The 22,655-nt window shown below is 49.1% G+C and overlaps 1 protein-coding gene across 3 annotated transcripts in view; it reads left to right on the top strand.

Moving 5' to 3' along the window:
• The window catches only part of ST8SIA5 (ST8 alpha-N-acetyl-neuraminide alpha-2,8-sialyltransferase 5), a 97,619-nt gene extending 76,018 nt beyond the window's left edge, over positions 1-21,601 (top strand). For 2 of the 3 annotated variants that reach the window (XM_004059374.5, XM_004059375.5), the window contains one exon: positions 648-21,601. In XM_004059374.5, the coding sequence (XP_004059422.1) occupies positions 648-1,116 (469 nt within the window). In that variant the 3' untranslated portion in view covers positions 1,117-21,601. The remainder of the gene's footprint in view (positions 1-647) is intronic. The other variant, XR_008673689.2, reaches the window with a different exon arrangement.
• Positions 21,602-22,655: the final 1,054 nt, after the last annotated feature.

Genomic DNA, 22,655 nt, shown 5'->3' with positions numbered 1-22,655 from the left:
CAAAAAATTAAAAAAAAAAATAGGCAAGTGTTGTGGTGCACACCTGTAGTCTCAGCTACTCAGAAGGCTAAGGTGGGGGGATTGCTTGAGCCCAGGATTTCGAGGCTGCACAGAGCTATGACTGCACCACTGCACTCCAGCCTGGATGACAGAGCAAGACCGTGTCTCTAAAAATAACAAAACACTAGTGTGTGAGAGAGAAACGGAGGCTGCAGGAGACGAAGCGTCTGAACCAAGACAGGCAGCTGCATTTGGGGTTTGTCCCTGGGGAGCTTGGGGATGACAGTACAGGTGAATGGCGTGAGGCCTCTAGAGCAAGCCTCCACTCCCGCAGCCACTTCCCTTCTGAGCCTCCCTTGGGCCACCCTCATCCTTTTGGATTCAGCATTGCCCTGCCCCCTGCAGCCACACCCTGGATATCTGTCCCTTTGGATCCCAACTGCCCTCTCCCGCACCCACTTAAAAAACTCAACTGCCCCTGAGAGAGGTCTCACCTTCATCTGCACAGGTGCGTGAGGTGTCAGGAGGCAGGTGGCCTTATGAGTCCCTTCCGTCCTTTGCAAAGCCCCAGGGTGCAAGGGTGGGGAAGCGAGGGGCCTGAGGGCACGGAGGAGTGGGCGCTCACCTCTCACTCGCGCCCTGTGTAGGTTCCACAAGCTGGAGAAGTGGCGGCGGCCGTTCTATCGCGTGCTGCAGGTGTACGAGAACGCGTCGGTGCTGCTGCCTGCCTTCTACAACACGCGCAACACCGACGTGTCCATCCGCGTCAAGTACGTGCTGGACGACTTCGAATCGCCGCAAGCTGTCTACTACTTCCATCCGCAGTACCTGGTCAACGTGTCGCGCTACTGGCTCAGCCTGGGGGTGCGCGCCAAGCGCATCAGCACCGGCCTCATTCTGGTCACTGCGGCGCTGGAGCTCTGTGAGGAGGTGCACCTCTTTGGCTTCTGGGCCTTCCCCATGAACCCCTCGGGCCTCTACATCACTCACCACTACTATGACAACGTCAAGCCGCGTCCCGGCTTCCACGCCATGCCCTCCGAGATCTTCAACTTCCTGCACTTGCACAGCCGAGGCATCCTCCGCGTGCACACGGGCACCTGCAGCTGCTGCTGATGGCTGCCAGCCAGGCTGCCCGGCAAGCGGCGCCCGCTCTCCTGCTGTCCCTCTCGGTGGAACTGGGAGCCCCAAACCGGGCAGCGTGGGGGCCTGGCGTTCAGGCTGTCTCTCCCTCCATTGTTCAGCTCTGTACTTGGATCCTGGGGTGGGGAGGCAGGGTTAGGAACCGGGGCAGAGTCAGCTCTGTGCTGAGCCTCCTGGCCTGGCCCCCACCGGTGCGTTCGCCCAGTGCATCCACCTGCCCTGGCTAGCATGCTGCTGGGCCACACCCCAAGATCAGGGGCCCTGGGGACGGCAAGTGAATAAAGCACATTTCCACCCAATTTTGTCATCCGAGAGAGAGCACAAACTGCAGGCCCTTGTTGCAGCTGAAGGAAGGCCCTACAGAGAATGGAATCGAGAGTGGAGACAGGACACTTCACAGGACACTTGAGCACAGTCAAGATTTTATTCACACTTTTGGTTCCTGAGTTTTATATCGAAGACTTAGCTATGAATTGCTATCTAAATCTCAGAGCTTAGAAGCCAACCCAGTGACTTCACTTCCAGTGAAGAAAGTGATCTCAAGAGGTCCAGGGACTTAACAGCCAAGCCACACCACCCGACAGATTCTTCTGTGACACCGAGAGATCTAACGCAAGGCCTGGTTTATGTCTTAGTCGAGACATCATCATCTGAGAAGCACCACATCCTTTCAGACACATCCTCGGACACACATGCGGTCTTGGTGCCCCCAGGTTCAATCCTGCGTTAGCTCTTTTGATGAGAAGGAAATAAACCAAACCAGCCACTTGCACTATGGCTTCCAAGCCAATGTTATTGACTCAGTAAGTGCTTAGCAATTGGCTTCCTCTTTTGTCTCCCTATTTTCAGCTCCATTTAAACCGGGAGTTATTTATAAAGACCTCTTCCTCTCATGTCTCTGAATCCTGCAGAATCCTGCTGTATCGTGTTCCTCAGTCGGAACCATAGGCTCTGGTCTGGAAAGCACTGACATGTCAGGCAGTGAGCTTAGCAGAGAGAAACGAGTTGTGGCCTCCGACACCAGCATCACTGAGGCTTCCGCTGTGAAGGCGGGACTTCTCACAGCAGACCCCAGGGCCTGGGCTTGGGGCAGTCAGCTGGGCTTAGGCAGAGAGGGGTTCACATATCATTTCACATCTGAAATTAATTCCCTTTGCTTCTCCTTGTGGTGTTTCCACCATAAATGGGATGGTGTCTTAGAGACACTGTTGGTGAACTAACTGCCTTAGAACTTAGCTTTGTGGAATCATAGGATGTTAGTGCTGGGAGGAGGACTTCAGCCTACCTGCCTGGCAACCTGTCTCCCTACCTCCTTCCTTTCTCCCTACCTCCTCCCCTTTCTCCTTCCCTCCCTTCCTCTTTTCTTCCTCCCCTTAAACATTTCTGGAAAGTCTATTCTGCTTTGGTCTGTGGTTGGACTTAGGAAGACATAAGGATAAACAAAGGCATTATCTGTGTCTTCTGGGGGTGCAGGGCCCAGAGACTATAGGCCCAGTCCCACGTGCTGGGTGCTCTGGGAGGGTTAGGAGCTGTAAGAGTCTATCAGTGAGTGGGATCTGCTATCCAATCACCTCATTTGACAGGCCCCCCGGCTGAGCCAGTCAGGGACGTGGAGAGCGCAGGCTTTATCCCAGGCCTCCAGGCTCCTGATCCAGGGCTCCGTTCTTGGCCAAACTTTTGTGTCTTGGCTTGGGCATCCTGTGGGTGGGTTGTTGTGGAACCTGTGCCCTGTGCACAACACTGTTCTCAGTGCTGACTCTCACCTGCATTCTGAGCTCTGGTCCTGGTTGGGAAAACCTCAGGTGGCTCTGAGTCTCAGTCTGCTGGTCAGGAATGTAGGGGAGTAGCCAAGGGGATGAAATGATCCCAAACACCTGCTAAACCGGGAAGAACTGCAAAGGACAGTGGATGGTTATTACTTGCTTGAGCTCTGCATATTTCTCCCAGGGAGGGAATTTCTGGGAAAGATTCCAGTTAACTGAGATTTCTAGCCACTGCATGGTTAATTGAACCCAGTTCTTGAAACCATGGAATATAAAAACTAGAAGGTTCTTAAAGACCATTTTGTTCCACTTTAGGTAACAGGCCCAGAGCAAAGATGTGACTGGGTCAAGTCATGCCTGGGGCTCTACTGAGTGCCTGCTGTGGACAGAGCCCTCTACTGGAAGCCCTCTGGGTACTAGTTATGTTCCAGATGGGCTGTGTTTGGGGGAGGCTCCCTGGTGACACAGACATTAGGATTCCCACAGCTGAGGGTGTTGCAGGTTGGAATCTGCCCCAGCCAGGGCCCTCGTAGGAGCTGAGGATTGGAGCATCGGGATCCAGCCCACAGAGGAGTTGGGACACCTGGCTGCTGGCCATATTCCTGCCTGTGGGTCTTAGGGCCAGTCCTTCCTCTCCCTCAATGTCTCAGTTTCCTCATCTCTACAACTAGAAGCTTTGTAAAAATCTTCAGGGTCTGTACAATGTCCTTATTTTGGGGGGACATTCATGATGAATGGATCTAAGCCATAATTAATATTTCTTATTATAATAGCTAGCATTTATCAAGCTACGTTAAGCACTTTCCCTATATTATCTCCTGTAATCATCACGAGACCCCTTTGGGTAAGGAGGCTCCCATTGTACAGATGAGGAGACAGAGGCTTAGAGCAATTCCAGGACTTGCCCTTGGTCAGGCACCCAATGGAGGGAACGGCACCCAGTGGAGGGAACGGCACCCAATGGAGGGAACTGCACCCAGATCTGTAGAGCCCCAAAGTCTGTGCTCCAAACCTCTGTCTTAGCTTCCCAGACAGAGACACCAGAACATGAGGGATCCTGACCAAGATGCCCCTGCAGGATAGTACGGGGCCCTCCTCCAGGGACAAATGCTCTAGGAGGCTGTCATCGTCCGGGAAGCAGCCTGTGCTTATAGGTGCCTCTCCCTAACCCTGCCGCCTACAGCAGTAGCGACTTACCCACAGTGGCATTGGAGGGGAACTGAGGCCATCGTCACATTTTTAAGGTGAGGAAAGATGCCCAGAAATAGCACATGTTAAGTGACAACATGAATGACTTGCCCAGGGCTACATGGCCAGCTTGTGGCTCAACTGGGACTCACCAGTCTCCTGACTTTCAGGATATAGTTTTTCTGCTGCAGCCAGTGTTTATAAGAAAAACATTTTTTCAAAGGCTCAGAGAGACCTGGTGTTGACTCTGGAAACCTTCTGCCGTGTTCCTCCACAGCCCTGTCACCACGCCACCATGCAGTGCAGACTACCCATTGAATTATTATTTAAGGGAAATCGATTCCCCATAAACAAAACAACCATCATGTCTTCCTTTGTGCTAAACCCACTGCTCCAGGCTTGAAAGGCAGCAAAAACAAGTAAATGACTCAGTGCTTAGCCAAGCACAAAGAAAGGTGGCTCAAGGTCAGAGGCAGCGTCTGAGACCATTTCAGCAATGCTGCGGCGGCAGCTCTGCCCACTAATCACCTGGTGCCCAGAGACAGCATGTTTTCATCGCCCTTGACTTTGCTGAGAGCAGGGAGGAAGCAGAGCAGTGCTTAGAAACAATTGAGGCAGAGTAGAGTGCTGGCCAATTTAGTGAGTGAATTGGTGAATAAATTATATTTATTGAGTGCTCATGTTGTGCCAGCCATGGTGCCAGGTGCCGGGGAACTAGTGATGAACAAAACGTCGTCCCTGCCCTCTGGGAGTTTGTGGTCTGGTGTGTGTGTGTACAGATGTTAAATGAAGAATCCCACAAACGTACGTGGGAGCTGGTTGTGCTGAACACTGTCAAATCCAGTCTCAGGGACAGTTATCTCGGAGAGGAGGAGGAGGGGATGACCAAAGTCAATTCCGAATTCTGAAGGTTGGCAGCATAAAAAGTGTAATGAGCAAAGCAGCAGATACTTCTCAGATATCATCCTTGACATCCGTGTAACATTTGACAAGGTTGGCCTCTCTGGTCTTTTTTGTTTGTTTGTTTGAGACAGAGTCTCCCTCTGTCACCCAGGGTAGAGGGTGGTAATATAAATATGGCTCACTGCAGCCTCGACACCTGGGTTCAAGTGATCCTCCCACCTCAGCCTCCCAAGTAGCTAGGACCACAGGCACGTGCCATTACTCCCAGCTAATTTGAAATTTTTTTTTTTTTTTTTTTGTAGAAACGGGGTTTTGCTATGTTGACGAGGCTAGTCTCAAACTCCTGAGCTCAAGCAATCCTCCTGCCTTGGCCTCCCAAAGTGCTGGGATTACAGGTGTGAGCCACTATGCCCAGTCTCTCTGGTCTTTCTAAAGTCCTCTCCTCTTCTGTTTTCTAACTATTCTTCCCTGACTTTCCTCCTGTCTCTCTGAATGCTCCTTCTCAGGTTCCTTTGTGGATTCATCTTCCGTGAAGCTTCCTCAGGGTTCTCTTCTCCTCCTAGGAGCATTCCTGCAGAAATCTCATCTATTCACAGCCTTAAGTATCTTCTGCCCTGGCATCTTAACCCCTCTACCTGCAGGCCAGTCCTCCCTAGGAGCATTGGAAGCATGCTCACTCTGGCCTCCTGCATGTCTGTGTCTGCACAGCATCTCAGACCTCAACATGTCTCAACTGGTATAGTTAAAAGAACAATCTGAACTCAGAGTCTCCTCCTACTACTTCGTAGCTGTGTGAACTTGAGGGAGCTCCAGAAGCCCCTGGAGGCTCTGGACTCATCATCTGAAATGAGGACAGGATACCAACCACAACAGCTGTTGCAAAGCTAAGTGAAATAGTGTTGCACAATGCCTAGCACAGTGCCCAGCACAAACTAGACACTAGCAAGCACAGGTTGCCTTGGCCCAAAACTTGGATCACCTTTGCCTCTTCCTTCTCCTTCACTCTTTATGTCTATTTGTTCACTGTATCTTGTCAATTCCAACTCATAAACATCCCTTTAAGTCATTCCCTCCCTGCAACCCCTCTCCTACTGCCCTAACCCAGACCCTCTGATGGATCTTTTTGCTTTCAGACAATAACCTTCCAAAAATACCGTTTGTGGGGCCCATTGCCTGACTGTACCATAAACTTCAGGTTCTTTACCAAGTCATGCAGGGAATGTCCCAAGCTGACTTACTCACCTTCCCAGAGATCCTCCTGCCACCTCCCTGCCCTATCCCATACTATTCCAGGCACCTTTGCACACTCTGTTCAAACACCTGGAATGGCCCTCACACTCCTAAGTTCCTCTCTCCTTCCTTTTATCTGGCCACTTTTGCAGAAGTCAGGTAATGGCCCCCTGCATCCTCCCCTCTAGAGACCTGGGCTGGGCACTCTCTCCTCTGTGCTTCTGCTGCAACCATCACCGACTCCATTAGGACATCCTCACAGCACACAGCATAAGGGCCTGTGTGTCCTTGATAGAAGGTTTGCCTTCTCCCCAAGGGAAGACACGATATCTAAGCTCATTTTGTATTGCCAGCACTGGCGGGAAAGCACATGCCATGGCCACTCAACACATGTTTACTACAGTAACGAGGTCTCTGGTTCCTGGGGGACTCCAGCAGTTCAGGATACCCCGCTAATAAACTGAGTAACACCTTGGGGAAATTGTCAGCTGAGGAGAGTCCTCTATTGATTTTTTTACCTAGCACATCCCAGGAAGGCAGAGACTCCTGCCTGTTCAGGGGAGCTTGGGGCTCAGGAGGCTGAAATGTCTGTCTAGTGGGGGCTTATGGGCTTGGCTAGCCCCTCTTTGTTTTCCCTCATTATAATCCTGCTCATCTGCTTTTTGCTGGCTAGCCAATCCTTTTTCCTCTAGTTTAAATGAAAGAAGGGAGAGACATTTTCTGTGTTTCTTCTTGTCTACTTCTTCCCTTCCTCAAAGCCACACAAACATGTCAGGCTCTTACATCACTGTGGCTGAGGTGCAGCCTGGGAAGCAATGTAAGAGGGATTTATCAACGGTGTTTCAAAAACTAGAGGAACATGCTGAATGCTTTGGCTGGGAAACAGGTGAGCTGAGCTTTGCAGGATGTCTGCTCCAGATGCGCAGGGGAAGACCAGGAGCATGAGGTTGTTTCCTGGGGGAAAAAAGGTGCTGCTTCTCTGAGCTCAACACACACCCTGACCTAGTCTCCTCCCTGTAACCAGAGCACCCTCTGGGAAGAGGCTAACTGTGGCTCAGGGGTCAGGTGAGGCCAGGCGAGGGGTGCACCAGTGGCCAGGGTGTGCCTTGTGCTATTGTTTAGAGGTCTAGTCAAATGAGACCAGTCTGTGGAGGCTGATTCCATCCTACGGGGCATCCTAATAAACCAGTGTGATCTTCAAAGGGTAGACTGGATAGATCTACAGTGTGATCTTCAAAGGGTAGACTGGATAGACCTACAGTATAGATCTACAGTATAGATCTACAGTCTACCCTTTGAAGATCACATGGGTTTATTAGGATGCCCTGTAGGATGGCCTTCTGATGGCCTGCATCAGAATCACCTGGGTGCTTGTTAAAACTATGGACTGAGAAGCTGGGGGAGAGGTGGCGCCTGAGAATCCGCATGTGTGAGGCCCTATCTGTTCCCTGAGCATACAACTGCTTGTGGTTCAGAAGTTGCCGCCAGTTGAGTGGCCATGTATGGCTTGAAATTCAGACTGGAGCCTTGAGTAGGAAAAGAATGAAAAGAAGAATTTGGCACACAACCCAACTTCTGCCTTTTCTGTACATACAAATATAATATATAACCCACTATGTACCTAGCAACAAAAGTCGTGCTCGGGAATCTAACATTTACAAAATTGGTTTTGCTTTAACACAAACAAAGATTTCTTTTTCATTTGTAATTATGGTAAAATACACATAACATAGAATTTATCATCTTAACCATTTTTAAGTGTACAGTTCAGTAATGGTAAGTACATTCACACTGTTGTATATTCTGTCTCTGGAACTCTTCTCATCTTGCAAAACGAAAACTTTAAACCCATTAAATGACAAGTCTTCACTTCCCCCTTCCCCAGCCCCTGGCAATCGCAATTCTACTTTCTTTCTCTATGAATTTTACTGCTCTAGGTCCCTCATATAAGTAGAATCATATAATATTTGTCTTTCTGATGACTGGCTTATTTCACTTAGTATAGTATACCAAAGACTTTTTAGAATCACTTAGGTGCAAGCAGCTCTCAAATGACATTAACTGTTTTGGGTGTCCCTAAAGCAGAAATCTGATTTTTGTTTTTGCCTTGGGCAGTTGTCCTGGGCTGGTCGTTGGCCCCTGGCTTCCTGAGACCTTGGCCCCTTGCTGAGGGAGAGTGCAGACCTGGCCTTGCTCTGCCACCTGGGCTCCACCGTCCTGGCCAGCATGTCCTGAGAGACAATAGCCTTGCTGATCTTTTAGAAGTCTTTAGACATTTTCCCCTGCACAGTCTCTTCTGAGAACCTTTCTTTTTTTTTTTTTATTTCAAAGGAAAAAAACCAAAAGCAAAAACATACACTTCCATGACTTAGCTGTTGGCCACAAAAGCCAGAAATCAGTGACTCTCTCTTCAGTTGAAGATGGTTCCCAAGGCAACAAATCTCTCATTTCCTTCAACTAAATGATCTGCTCAGCTTTGGGGTAAAAGTTCTGTTTTCCCTAACATTGCCATTTGCAACCTTGTGTGTACATAGGAATCACCTGGAAGCCTTTATAAAATAATCCCCAAGCCAGTTCCTTAACTTCCTGGAGAATCTGATTCTGCAGGCCTGGGGATAGGGCCTGATATCCTTATTTTGAAAGATCTCATTAAGTGGTTCTGTCTCACATGGTTGGGAGTCATTACGATAAGGCAGGCAGTCTATGCCTTGGTGCACGCTGTAGTCGTCTGAAGAGCTTTAAGAAATACTCGTGTGACCCCACCCCTTGACATTCTGAGTCAGGTGGTCTGAGATGTGACCTGAATATTAGGATTTCACAAATTCTCCAGATGTTTCTAATGTGCAGCCAGCCTTGAGAACCACTATTCTAGGTCAGCAGTTCTCAAACTGGAGCCTGCCTCAGAATCTCTTGGAGAGCTCTTTGATTATGGGCCCCGCCCCAGAGTCTTATTTGGTGAGGCCAGGGTGGAGCCTCTCTAACAAGTTCCCAGGTGATGCCGATGCCGGTCCAGGGACTGCACTTGGAGGCTCATGGCTCTAGATGATCCTTTAATGAGATTGGCCCTGTTCTGCTGCCCTGTTCTTTTTCCTGGTTGGGAGTTGGTGGACCCTTCCTTCCCTCAGTCTGACTCAGGCGTGAGACTTCTTAAAGGTACCAGCTTTTCTTTTTCTGAACATTTTAGCATTCAGATAAATATTATGACATATTTTTAAAGCAAAGTAACATAGATTTCTTCTCCTGGGGCTAGGAGCCTCAGAGTCTGCCTGAATTAAGAATTTATCTGTGCCTAAGATTAGGATGCATTTTGTGATCTGAGCTAAGGGGTTGGTGGGTCTGCAGCAATAGGTTCAGCCTGTGCCTGGGTGAGGGTCACCTTGTGACTGGCGCTGGGTAGGATCTGAGTGCCACACACTTGGCCCTCTAGCATGGGGAGGACCTGTCTGGTCCACCTGGGGGAAAGCCTGGTTTTCTGATGCAGACCCAGCCCTCTGCCCACCTCCACATCTGTGCACAAACATGGAAGGTAGCAATGAGGAAACATACCACAGCACCAGGACTGCCATGAGCCCAGGAGCTAGGGTTAGAGCCTCACTTCTTTATGCATTTCCTTTTCTATCATACTTTGGAACAGGCTTGAGCTGAAACCAGAGAGTTAGTACCTGGTTTCTGCCTCAATCTATTCTCCCTCCTCCAAAGATGCCCCCACAACATGGGCAACTTCAACCCCCATGAGAGCTCAGAATTCCACATTCAGCCACAAAGTTGACAAGAGCCTCTGGAGATCTCAAAGACTTATTAAAAGTGGAAATGGCTACTGTTTTACTGAGGCAGGGTGAAAACACAACTCACTTCCTAGGATCGAACCCAGCAAATTCACTCAGCCCCCAGGTAACTGAGGACTCAGTTGAAGGAAAATAATTTTGAGCCCCTGAAAATAGATGCTATAAAGCTGTGTATCAAGGGCCAACCATTTTGCTAACATCACATATCTCATGGCATTTGCTTTGATTTTAAATTCAGTTCTAGTGAACTTGGTTCTGATTTCTAATGACAAAGCAAACTAAGAGAATGATGACATGTGCTAGATAAAGCAAGAAGTGGCAGCTAATAGCCTAAATTGTGATGGCATTAAGAAGACCAAAACTAGTTTACTTGTTCAACGACAGCTTGTCTTTGGAAAAAAAAAAAAAAACTACATTAAGGATAAGAAAATATGTCCAGGCATGGTGGCTCACATCTGTAATCCCAGCATTTTGGGAGTCTGAGGCGGGAGATCGCTTGAGCTCAAGAGTTGACGACCAACCTGGGCAACATGGCAAAACCCTGTCTCAATAAAGAATACAAAAGCACACCTGTAGTCAGTCCCAGCTACTCAAGAGGTTGAGGTGGGAGACTGGCTTGAGCCCAGGAGGCAGAGGTTGCAGTGAGCTGAGATCATACCACTACACTCCAGCCTGGGTGACAGAGCCAGACCCTGTCTCAAAATAATAATTAAAAAAGACCAAAACTAAATACATATCTCAGGAACCATCAAGTAGCCTGAGGTCGTTGGTCATTTAGTGGGGAAGAGAGGGAGAATATGTTATAATAACCCCGGAAGCAACACAGCATTTCAGCTCAGTTCACCCTGTGACATCCAGGACATGCAGAGGTAAAAAAGCGTTCCAACAATGTTCAATACACTGTCTAAGAAGGCAGGGCTGCGTTTTATCCACTTTAGAATTATTTCCATCCCCAAACACTTAAAATGCTTTCACAAAAGTGTTGGTGCTTAAAAGATAAATGCTCAGTGACCTGGAAGTTCACATAAATGAAACGGTTGATGATCTGATGATGAAGGATAGGTGAGATGGGTAAACTCACTCTTTTTTTTTTTGGAGATGGAGTCTCACTCTGTCACCCAGGCTGGAGTGCAGTGGCATGATCTCGGCTCACGGCAACCTCCGCCTCCCAGGTTCAAGTGATTCTCCTGCCTCAGCCTCCCAAGTAGCTGGGATTATAGGCGCCCACCACTTTGCCCAGCTAATTTTTGGTATTTTTAGTAGAGACGGGGCTACCATTTTGGCCAGGCTGGTTGTGAACTCCTGACCTCGTGATTCGCCCACCTCCTCCTCCCAAAGTGCTGGGATTATAGGGCCACCGCGCCTTGCCAATCTCACTCTTTTGAACTTAACATTTCCCCCCTGACATTGGAGACTCTCCTGCTACCTCTCTCCTAAGAAAAAAGGACAGGTGGTGGGGGGACAAGCCCCTTCCACCTTCCCATCTCCAAGGGACTTTGCAGTGTGGGTGACGGTGTGGCTGGTCATCCTCTTTCTGCACCTCTGATTCTGCTTGTGTTGTCCTTATTGTGTGGGGCAGGAGGGTCAGGACTTCAGCTAGGGGTGTGCTGGCTCTGCAGTGACTCAGGCCTGGGTGTTTTTTGGTGAATTTAAAAAGATGACCATTTCTGGGGGAAAGTGACACTTTTACTCTCTCCACACCTTCACCATCCATTTTCTTACTGGACTTCGCGCGTTCCTGCAAGGAGGACAGGGCAGAGAGTAGCAACCCTCCTTGCCGAGGCCCAGAAAGATAGCGTGGTGTGCCCAGGGCACCCATGGTGGGTGGTGGACATCTCCTCTTGGGTGCCAAGGCTTCCTCAAGGTGGGAGGAACTGGAGGGCAGGGGATGGTGGCCAGTGTCCCGCTCTAGCCCTCTAGGGCACCTTTTTCTCCCCTCTGAAGTTGTTAGGCTGATCTGGAGTCTGCTCCAGGCCTGGGCTTCACCCTGGCCTCATGCCCTGCCCAGCACCTGTGTGGAGGGACCTGTTCATATTCATTCCTCTTTGGGGGCCAAGCTCAGGGCACCCGAACCAGCAGCCTTGGGTGGCTGAACCTAGTGGGACAGAAGGGAGGCAGTTGTATCTGGCAGAGTCACCCAAGGCCACAGGCCTGAGCAAAGCAGGAGAGCGGGGCAAGCTGGGGTCAGGGACCATGGTGCTGGCCCCCTGCTGCTCTGGCCATGTGGGAGGCAGCTGGAGGGGTCCCAAGTGGCAGCTCCTGCCAGCCTACCCCGGACTCCTGAGCCCATCGTCCTGTACTCTTCTCCAGTGGGACATCTGGCCCTCACTGTGGCTAGCTTCTGGGCAAGTCCCTCTGCTCAAGATCACTTTATGGGGCGGCTGGTGCCCCCTGGGGCTCCCACACTCTGCACATACAATTTAGGGACCTGGCAGGGTCTTGGTGGCCTGCAGCTTCCCTTTCTGGAACCGACTTGCCTCCCATCAGAGAGCCATAACTCTTCTTCAATACAGTATTGTTTGAACTTTGAAATATATGGATTTGTCTATGTATTTTCTTAAAAATTAACACTGTATCTCAATAAGCATACAATGGATTGTTCAATTGTACAGTTTGGAACCAATCCCCCGCCACTTCCCTCCCCAGGTAAAGCCAGGACAGATGCTGGAGTCAGCACAGGAGCTGTGGAAACCTTTTGCCCTGGAGCCAGGTGCCTGTGGCTGTGCCTGGGAGTGGCTTCAGCCCAGGCTTGGTGTCAGTTTCCTGGCACCCCTGCCCAGTAGCCTGCATGAAGGCAGCCGGGTCTCTCTCTGAGTGGCTGGTGCACCGGCTTATTTCTGAGTGGCCTCCTGCGTGTGAAGAAAAAGCGGCCACGGGGCATGCCTCCCTTCCTCAGCCCCTTCCCTCCCTTGCTTTCCTCTCAAAGAGCCAAGTCACACTGCACTGCGCTCCGTGGAGCCTTTCCCAATGGAGAAGAGAAGGGAGGCCTGAGATGTCCTTTGCTGGTATGTGGAGAAACACCATCTATATGAAAAGCCCCTTGCTTGCTCTGCTGATTTTCTCCCTCCCCTGGCCCTGGAGAGAAAGGCTGTGCCATTCAAAGACAGTTTGGGGACATGGGGGCTGCAGGCCTGATCTTATTTTTATGCAAATTTTGTTCTGGGAGCAGTGGTTTATACAAACTCCTGTAGCATAATTCCAGCTTGTGTGTGGCTGTCCTTGAGTAGTGATTCTGAAGTGATGACTGTGATGCTATGCCTAAAAACATCATCAGGGTACTTTGTATCTGTCACTGTGTTTGAACGGCCCTCAGTTTCTATCTAATAAAACCAGTCAAATGGTTCACCTAGCAAAGACTCTGTGGCTGTGGCTGTGTGTGTGTGTGTGTGTGTGTGTGTGCGCATATGTGTTTTTGTGTGTGTTTATGGGGATTGTGCCACACTGGGCTGACAGCAGCCCAGCCCAATGTGCAGAGCTGCCAGGTATTGTGAAGAGCCCATGGCCACCCTGGGCACACCTTTGGGCAGTGTTGGGGGTACATGAGAATCAGGAGACCTGTGGGTGGCTGGCAGGAGTAGCTATCTGACCCAGGGAGTAGGTGGGCTCACAGCAGGGGCTTAGAGCCCAGATCAAGATCAAGTTGAGTGGCATGCTGAATTGACAGTGTATGAAGGTGTACAATGACATGGAAAGAGGATTCTGGAGCTTCTGCAGGAGGACAGAGGGCCCCTGAGGGCTGGAGCTACCTGCCTTGAGGGCTGGAGCTGCCTGGGACAGGTGGGTTTGAGACACACTCATAATGGAAGCAGATCCCATGGCTATGCAGACCTGCCTTTCTCTAAGCAAAGCAGCTCTATCAATGTCCAAAGTCACACTGAGGGCATCTGAGTACTAATTACCCATTTGTAAAGAAAACAAACAAACAAACTTCATTCAATGCCAATCTCCTTGAGTGTATTTAAGACAGAATTATATCAAAAGTTGTTTGCATTTATGTGCAAAATACCGGGCTTGAGCCTGTTTGCCCCATGAAATGTAGTTAACATTGCTTGGAGTCCCCAGATCCACATCTTGGAAAAGCCCAAAGCCTTCCCCATGATTTCTGCAAATTCCTAGGGACTGGTGTTTCCATGACTCCACTGCCTTCAGACTCCTGCTTTTGGGCATGTTTCTGTTTTATATTTGTTGACCATCCAGATATTAGATGCAGCCCTTTCCTTGATATCTGTGATGGTGTAGTGTGTCCCAGAGTGTGGTGGGAAGCAGTGGGAAAGGGATTGAGACCACTTCAGACATCCTGAAAAAGAGACAGCCCAGCCACCGGCCAAGTTTCTGGTGTGGACACTCCTCATGACTTTGGCCTTACCCTACCTCTCTGGCCTCTCTCTTCCACCTCTTCCCTCTTGGCCTTCCTTTTCTCATCTCTCCATCTCCCCATTTGTCTCTTTGGAGCTATTGAATCATTCTCTGCTTGGTCTCCTGCTGAGCCTGGGTCTCTGCTCACCTTCTACCTTCCAAAGATATTTTCTCAAAGAGGACCATTTCCTCTCTAAGATGAATTTTGGTGACAGCTATAAGATGTTCAAATGTTTCATTATGACAATTGTAAAATGCCAGACACTAAAGCAAACAATAACGGAACCTAAGGTTACTATTGGAGGGTCATCTCTGAGACCTGGGCATTGCCCTTTTTTTTTTTTTTTTTTTTTTAGATAGGGTCTCACTCTGATACTGAGACTGGAATGCAGTGGGATGATCTTGGCTCACTGCAACCTCTGCCTCCTGGGCTGAGGTGATCCTCCCACCTCGGCCTCCTAAGTAGCTGGGACCATAGGTGTGCACCACCATGCCCAGCTAATTTTTCTATTTTTATTAGAGATGGGATTTTGCCATATTGTCCAGGCTGGTCTCAAACTCTTGGGCTCAAGCCATCCTCCTGCCTTGGCCTCCCAAAGTGCTGGGATTATAGGCGTGAGCCACTGTGCCTGGCCTGTCTTCTGTATATCATAGTAAGAAAAAGATCTGACGAACAGGGAAGTGGAACTTCAATACATATTTTTGAATGAATGAATGTATGAACGAGCTGAAGATTAAGGTGATTATAGTTTAATAAATATTTATCAAATGCATATTATTTGTCACTTCATTCATTCAACAAATATGTTTCGAACCCCTGCTTTAGGTCAAGCTACTTGAGTATTTGAGAATACAAGAGTTGCAAATGCACATTCAATCACTATGTTCATGGAACATAGTGTCTGGCCAGAGAAATACAGGTAATCAAAAAAACCTCACTGCTGAATGTTTTCGTTATAAACCATACTACAAAGGAACATGCAAGTGCTATGAGAGGCTCAGAGAGGTAGCAACAAACTGGGATTGAGCACCAAGGGGGGCTTCCCGGGAGAGACAGGGTTAGCTAGGTGGAGTTGTGGGGGATGCAATTCCAGGCGGGAGAGAGCCTGGGACCCTTACGGAAGGCCAGCACGCTCCTGCCCAGAAAAGGAGGGGGACATGGTGGGAGATAAAGTTGGAGAACTGGACAAAGGTGAGACCCTATGGGGAAAGGTGGCCCCATAACTGATATTGATTTTGATTTTAAGAGAATCAGCTAGTCCTTGAAGGGTCATAAAGAGGAAGAGGACATGATCAGATTGACACCGAAAAATCTCACCCTGCTGCAGCGTGAAATGTGAAACTGCTGAGGCCCAGAGTGTTTGAAAGGAGGCCATTTAGGAGGCTGCTGGTGGTGGTGAGGACCAGGACGATGGGTGATGTGGGATGGAGTGAAGGGGACAGGGCTGAGAGCCCCCCAGGAGCCAGATGGATAAGGAGGCCAGTGACAGATGATGATGGGGGTGGAAGAGGAAAGGGCTGTGTCAAGGATGATGCTTCTCAGCAGGGGCACAGAAGTCTAAGACATCAGTCCCACTTGAGAATGGGATTGCTTGCTGGAGGAGAGAGACCAATATGTAACCAGATATGAAGTGGGCAGTTTCAACCAATGCATCAAGCTACGATAATGCCGCTCTGTAAAGGAGGCCCTAGACCACGTACAGAGCTTTCAGACAAATCAGTCGAAAACCAGTTAAACTGTTCTTGGGCCCTTCTTGAAGATTAAAGATATAAAAGGGATGACAGAATGCTGATAGAATCATTGGTTTTTTTTTTTTTTTGAGACAGGGTCTTGCTGTGTCACCCAGGCTGAAGTGCCGTGGCACCATCATGGCTTATGGTAGCCTTGGACTCCCAGTCTCAAGAGAGTCTCCCACCTCCGCCTCCTGAGTAGCTTGGCTCATTTTTTAATTTTTTGTAAAGATAGGTCTTACTGTGTTTCCCAGGTTGGTCTCGAACTCTTGGGCTCAAGTGATCCTTCCTCTTCAGCCTCCCAAAGTGCTGGGATTATAGGTGTGAGCCACCGCACCTGACCCTCATTGATTTTTTAAAAGGATTTCATGGAGAAAACTGGGCTAGGAACCCCATCCTCAAGGTAGAGGGTTGGGGGTCAGTGCTTCCTCCTGACTCCAGGCTTAGCGAGAAGGGCTTCCACAAGGCCACCCAGAGAATTGGCCGTGGATTCCCCCAGTTGGGTCCCAGAGCACTGGAGCTGGAGCCCCACTCTGGCCTGAGGAAGCTGAAGGGGCCCAGAGCAGCAGAGCTGGGCTGATGGAGGGTCAAAGCAGGATCAGTCCTGGTGGCGGGGATGTATGCTCAAAAGTCAGCCAGAGGTCTTTAGAAAGGATAAGGGGACCTTGGCAGTGGGAGGCTGTGGGGTGTAGTTCTGGAGCAGAAGTGAAGGTGGGATCAGGAGAGGCCCATGTCAGGGGATCCTGGTCAGAGGGGAGCCTGGGAAAACCCACAGGCATTCCCACAGAAGAGTTGGCTTTAAACATCCATGAGGACCACAGGAATACATAGAGTCCTCTCACGAGAGTGACCCAACCCTGCGATGGGGGTGGCTGGGGCATATGTCAGAATCTGCAACTACCAAGAGCAGGAAGAGGTCAGCAGGACAGGAGGTGACTGGCCCCTTCCCTAGGCAGCAGCTGAGCTGCCAGGCCTGGCTGAGGAAGAGACATGGAACAGGCTGAGTTTCATGAACATCCAGCGTGGGCTCCTACAGGCTCTATACAGCTCTAATTGTTGACTTGAGACAATATTCATCACTTACAGGGTCTGTAAAACTTTTAAATGATCTGAAAGTGATCCACCAAACAGTCACAGATCTGTTCAAGATTTTATCTAGTGTCAAGGGAAGGACTGTTCTCACTAAGCAAAAACAAATGTGCTTTTTATCATATCTGGGAGTCCTGCTTGTTGGATGTACTGTGTACAGAAGTAATTACAAAATGATGAGCTGTGTGCAACAATTGAGGTATGAGTGAAGGAGGGAGGAACTTGAGGAGCAGAGGAAGGTTTTACAGAAGTGACTGCTGACTGGGCCTTGGATTGCATGTTGGAACTTGCCACTGAGGGAAGGCAAGGCATTACAAGCAGATGGATCTGAATCTGAAAAGTCAGCAAGAAATGAGTTTGCACGTGGTCACACAGGGTGGGGTGGGGGGGCGGTGTAGAGGACAGAGGCAGCACCAGACTTTGGCGGAGACTTTGCAAACAGGGCTAAGGAATTGGTCATTTGTTTCCTGAAAGAGAGGGTAACAAGGAAATAATGTGTCCTCACATCAATTTTCTGGAGAAATGATTCTTGCAGGTGCGCCGTAGGAATTCCAGCCTGAGTAAGGTAAGAGTAATTTGCTGGGCGGCCAGTAGGGGTATGATCCCAGTGAGAGAGGCAGGAGGAGAGGACTAAGGCAGTGGCACTAGGTAGAGAGAGGAGGGGTCCAGTTACAAAAATGGGGTCTGTTTGCCATTGACAATGAGGGGGCTGTGTGTGCTTTTGATCATAACAGTGAGGCCAGTCAGGAGAGGAGTGGGGTTGGTGGAAATGGGGTAGGTTGAAGCCAGTGTGGTTGGATAACGGGGTGAGGATGTGAGAGCCTGCAGGCCTTGGAGACAGGTTAGTGTTTTGTCCTAAGGTCAGGGAAAGCCACTGGAGCGCATAAGCTGGGGAGAGACACGATCTGATTTATTTTTAATAAAATCTGCTTTGAGCAGAGTGGGTTGGAGGGGGGCAGAAGTGGTTGAAGGCTCACTGTTCTAACACTGAGTAGCCGAACCCAGGGAGAAGGCTTCCCCAAAGTGGTTTTGGGAACTAACATTTCAGTGAACCAGAAAACCATCAACCTCACAACACTGCATCACTCTCTTCCTCCCAGAGGAAGAGATGCCTCATTTTGAGACGTCAGACTAACTAGTTACCTTGAGAAATAAGGGGCACATGGTTGGTGGGGAGCTGTGGTAGGAGCCGGAGCTGCCAGGACATGCATGTGTGTTATTTGCATTGACGTATGCTCACTATCACCACCTTCCCACTACATATTTGTAATTCACTCATTCATTTACTTTTAAAGGCCACGTTCCTTTTCTGCTAGGCACTTGAGGTACACAGGACTTGCTTAGAAAAACCGAAGTCTGAGGGAAAAAATAGGCAATTGGGATAGAGTAAATGATTGGTCTCAATACTTCACCCCTCACTGTGTCCACACCCCCTGCCATGTAACTTTATAGCCCCCAAAATAGAGAGCACTTCCTTGCCTCTTGACTCTGGGCTTGGCCATATGTGTTGATTTGTTTATCCAAAGGGCATCAGCAGATGTGATGTAACTAAAAGGCCTCCCAGGTGCTTGCATTTCCAGGGTCACTCCTGTGCATTTCTACCATGGCCATGAGAAAGCTTGCCCTGGGTGGCTGGTGTTCCTTCAGGCCGGCCCCAGATTGAACCTGTTATAGGACCAATAGGTTCATATGCCTACTGTGCGGTCACAAACCAATTACACCAAGGCAGCAGGATTTGCAGCAGAGAAAGAGTTTTATGATCATAGGGCACCAAGCAAGGAGTTGGGAGGAGACCCTCAAATCCATCCCCCCGAGGAGTTCTGAGCTGGGGCTTTTAAGGGGACCATGGAGGGTGATTCCTTGGTAAGTCAGCTTCTCCTGGGGTCCTTCAGATCAGCTGACATCAGTAGTTTCACTGGTATGCAGGACCTGAAAGGAGTATCTCAAAGGGAAATCTTCACGTTTTATAATGTTCAGATTGTTGGCAATAGGGCAGTTAAGGGGAACTATGCTCTTGTAAAAGAAAAATCTTCATGTTTTATAATGTTCAGATTGTTGTCTATAGGGCAGTTAAAGGGAACTATGCTCTTGTAAAAGAGAAATCTTCATGTTTTATAATGTTCAGATTGTTGGCAATAGGGCAGTTAAAGGGAATGATGATCTTGTAACAGGATCTATGTTATTCTGAGGCAACAGGTAAGGAACCATGAGGAGTGGGTCAGAGAGCAAGCTGACTTGCTGATGAATGCTGAGTGTGCTGCAAGCTTGGTTTATTTTCATTTCTCCCCCTCCCTTCTTTGCTGATTAATTTTATAAAGTTTATAGGGATGGTTTCAAACTCACGTAGAAAAGAGTTGTCCTGGCCATGTTCAGCTGGTCCTATAGATTGAGGCAGACCTGCCAGCTGAGCCCAGCATATATATGTCCTCCCAACCCAGCCCCAGATATGTGAGAGGTAACACCATGCCACTGAGATTTGTATGCTTGCTTGTCGTGTGGCAATAGCTGGCTGACGCGGGAATGCACACAACAGCTCTAACGTGAGCGTGAACTAAAGCTTGCAGAAGGAAAGCACCAGGCACGTTTAGAAAACAGGGGTTTCTTCTGTTTATTCACAGTGTGGGTTTCATATGGAGAAGGTTGGTCAGATTATAGAGGGTCTCTGCTATCAGCTTGAGGAGCTAGAATTCTATTAGTTTCATAGACATTTGTTATCTTGGTAATCCAGCATCTGAATCCCCTTCTAAAGTTTGAGAAGAGCACAGCTCCCAACATAGCAGTTGGAAAGGCCAAATACTCTCTTTCCCAGCCTCCTTTCCAGCAAGGCTGTGGGCACATGACTTAGGCTCGGCCAATCAGATGCTCTGGCCCCAGACTGAATGGCAGAAGGCAGCAGAATCCATTCTGGTGAGGGCGGCACAAACAGGCAGCCGCTGTGGCTCTAGCAGCAACAGCCAGTGCTGAAGCTTGTGGTGCACACTGTACAGCCAGGCCCAGCATTGGTGGAAGTCGGGTCCTCTCTGGACCAGCATGATTCTAGGCATCATTTCCAGAGTGTAGGTCTCTGGGACATTCTGAGATCCACCTTCCATCAGCTTAAAAAAATAATTTTTCTACTTAAACTAGCCATTGTTGGTTTCTGTTGCTTTTAATCCAGAACTCTGGCTGAGAAAATTCAGTTGCCATGGGGCGTAAGCAAAGGTTTTTGAGCTGGAGAGGAATATGACCAACGCCATCCAGCAGCAAGAGAATGTACTCCAAGGAGAAGGAGACGGGCGCAACGATATCATTTTGCACATTTGGACATGTCTGTGCACATGCAAATGGTCATTGGATGAACAACCTCTCCCTATTATCATAGGCTTGGGGTCCCACCCAAGTAATCACCCTGTCTGTCCTTTGTGCTTTTATCAGTACACAAGAAACCGATGGGACGCCACATCTCAGCTTTATCAATTAGTACTCCTCACCACCACTGCACAGTTCAGGGCCTTATGCTATGCCTACTGAGGCCTCCTACCTCTCCTCAAATCTAGACCTTGCACTGGGATGAGAAGTGGGTCTGCAAAGCATGCCCTGAGCACCCGTTCACAGCCAGCTATGTGCAGGATCCTCACACCAAGGAGCTGGGGTGGGAGTTGAGTCAATAGCCAGGCCTGCACCATGGGCGTGACCCAGACAGGCCATCACATGGAGATGGAAAGGCAGCAGATAAGGCCACTTCAGAGAGACAGGGTGGAGCCCATGTCCTGCTTCTGAGACCAAGCAATGCCTCTTCATGCTTCCTTACAGACCATTCCCTCCCACTAGTCCAGCCCTTGGCAACCATAGGCTTCTTTTTTTTTTTTTTTTTCTCAGACAGGGTTTTGCTCTGTTGCCCAGGCTGGAGTGCAATGGCACAATCACAGCTTATTGCAGCTTATTGCAATCTCCACCTCCCAGGCTCAAGTGATCTTCCAGCCTCAGCCTCTTGAGTAGCTGGGATTACGGGTCTGTGCCACCAGGTTTTAAACTTTTTGTAGAGACGGGATGTCCCTATGTTGCTGCTAGTCCCAAACTCCTGGGCTCAAGCGATCCTCCTGCCTTGGCCTTCCAAAGTGCTGAGATCACAGGTGTGAGCCACTGCACCCATCAGGCCTGTTTTCTGATCCTATAGTTTTACCTTTTAGAGAATGTTACATCAATGTAATCACACAGCATGTATTTTTTCTGACCGCTTTTCTGCACTTAGCGTAGTGCTTTCCAGATGCATCCATGTTATAGCATGTTTCCTGACTCCCTTCCTTTCTATTGTTGAGTATTATTGCCTGTACAGATGTACCTCAGTTTGTTTACCCACTGGCCAGGCGATGAACGCCTGAGTTGTGTCCAGTTTTTGGTTATGAATAAAGCTTCTATGAATATTTACATACAGATCTTGTGTGGATATCCTTTTTCATTTATCTTAGGTAAATACCAAGGAGTGGAATTTCTGGGTTACATGGGAAGTATTTGCTTTGCTTTATTTTCCAAAGTGGCTGCACTATTTTACACTCCAACTAACAGTATGAGAGTTCTGGCTGCTCATATCCCTATGAACTCTTGGTATTTGTGAGGGTTAATTTTTGGTGTCAACATGACTGGATGTGCTCTCAATGTGGGTGGGCACCATGCAATCGGCTGGGGGCCCTGACAGAACAAAGAGGCAAAGGAAAGGTGAATGTTTTATCTCTCTCCTGGAGCTGGGACACCCTTCTTCTCCTGTCCTTGGGCATCAGAACTCTAGGTTCTCCAGTCTTTGGACTCTGGGACTTGCTCCATCACCCGCTCACCACCAGGTTCTCAGGTTTTGGGCCTGAGACTGAGAATTACACCACGGGTTTCCCAGGTTCCCAGGCCTTCAGACTTGGACCCACCACACTACCAGCCTTCCTACGTCTCCAGCGTGCAGACTGCCTGTTGTGGGACTTCTCGGCATCCATAATCCCATGAGCCAATGCCCCTAGTAAGCCTCCTGTCATATATCTACTGATCTGTATATCCTAGTGGTTCTGTCTGTCTGGAGAACCTTGAAATAATACAGAAATAATATAGAGTCATTTCCCTGACCTCCTAGCCAGTGTGTTCCAGTACCATGGGATTCTCTAAAAATATTTTGATTTCAGCTTTTAAAGTTCTAAGAAACAGCCGGGCGCGGTGGCTCACGCCTGTGATCCCAGCACTTTGTGAGACCGAGGTGGGCAGATCACGAGGTCAGGAGTTCGAGACCAGCCTGACTAACATGGTGAAACCCTGTCTCTACTGAAAATACAAAAATTAGCTGGGCATGGTGGCGTATGCCTGTAATCCCAGCTACTCGGGAGGCTGAGGCAGGAGAATCACTTGAACCCGGGAGGCGGAGGTTGCAGTGAGCCGAGATCACACCACTACACTGCAGCCTGGGCGACAGAGGGAGACTCCGTCTCAAAAAAAAAATTCTAAGAAACGT

This window comes from Gorilla gorilla, chromosome 17 (assembly GCF_029281585.2).
Source record: "Gorilla gorilla gorilla isolate KB3781 chromosome 17, NHGRI_mGorGor1-v2.1_pri, whole genome shotgun sequence".
Taxonomy (NCBI): domain Eukaryota; kingdom Metazoa; phylum Chordata; class Mammalia; order Primates; family Hominidae; genus Gorilla; species Gorilla gorilla.
The sequence above is the reverse complement of the archived record's forward strand: the minus strand, read 5'-3'. Positions and strand labels throughout refer to the sequence as shown.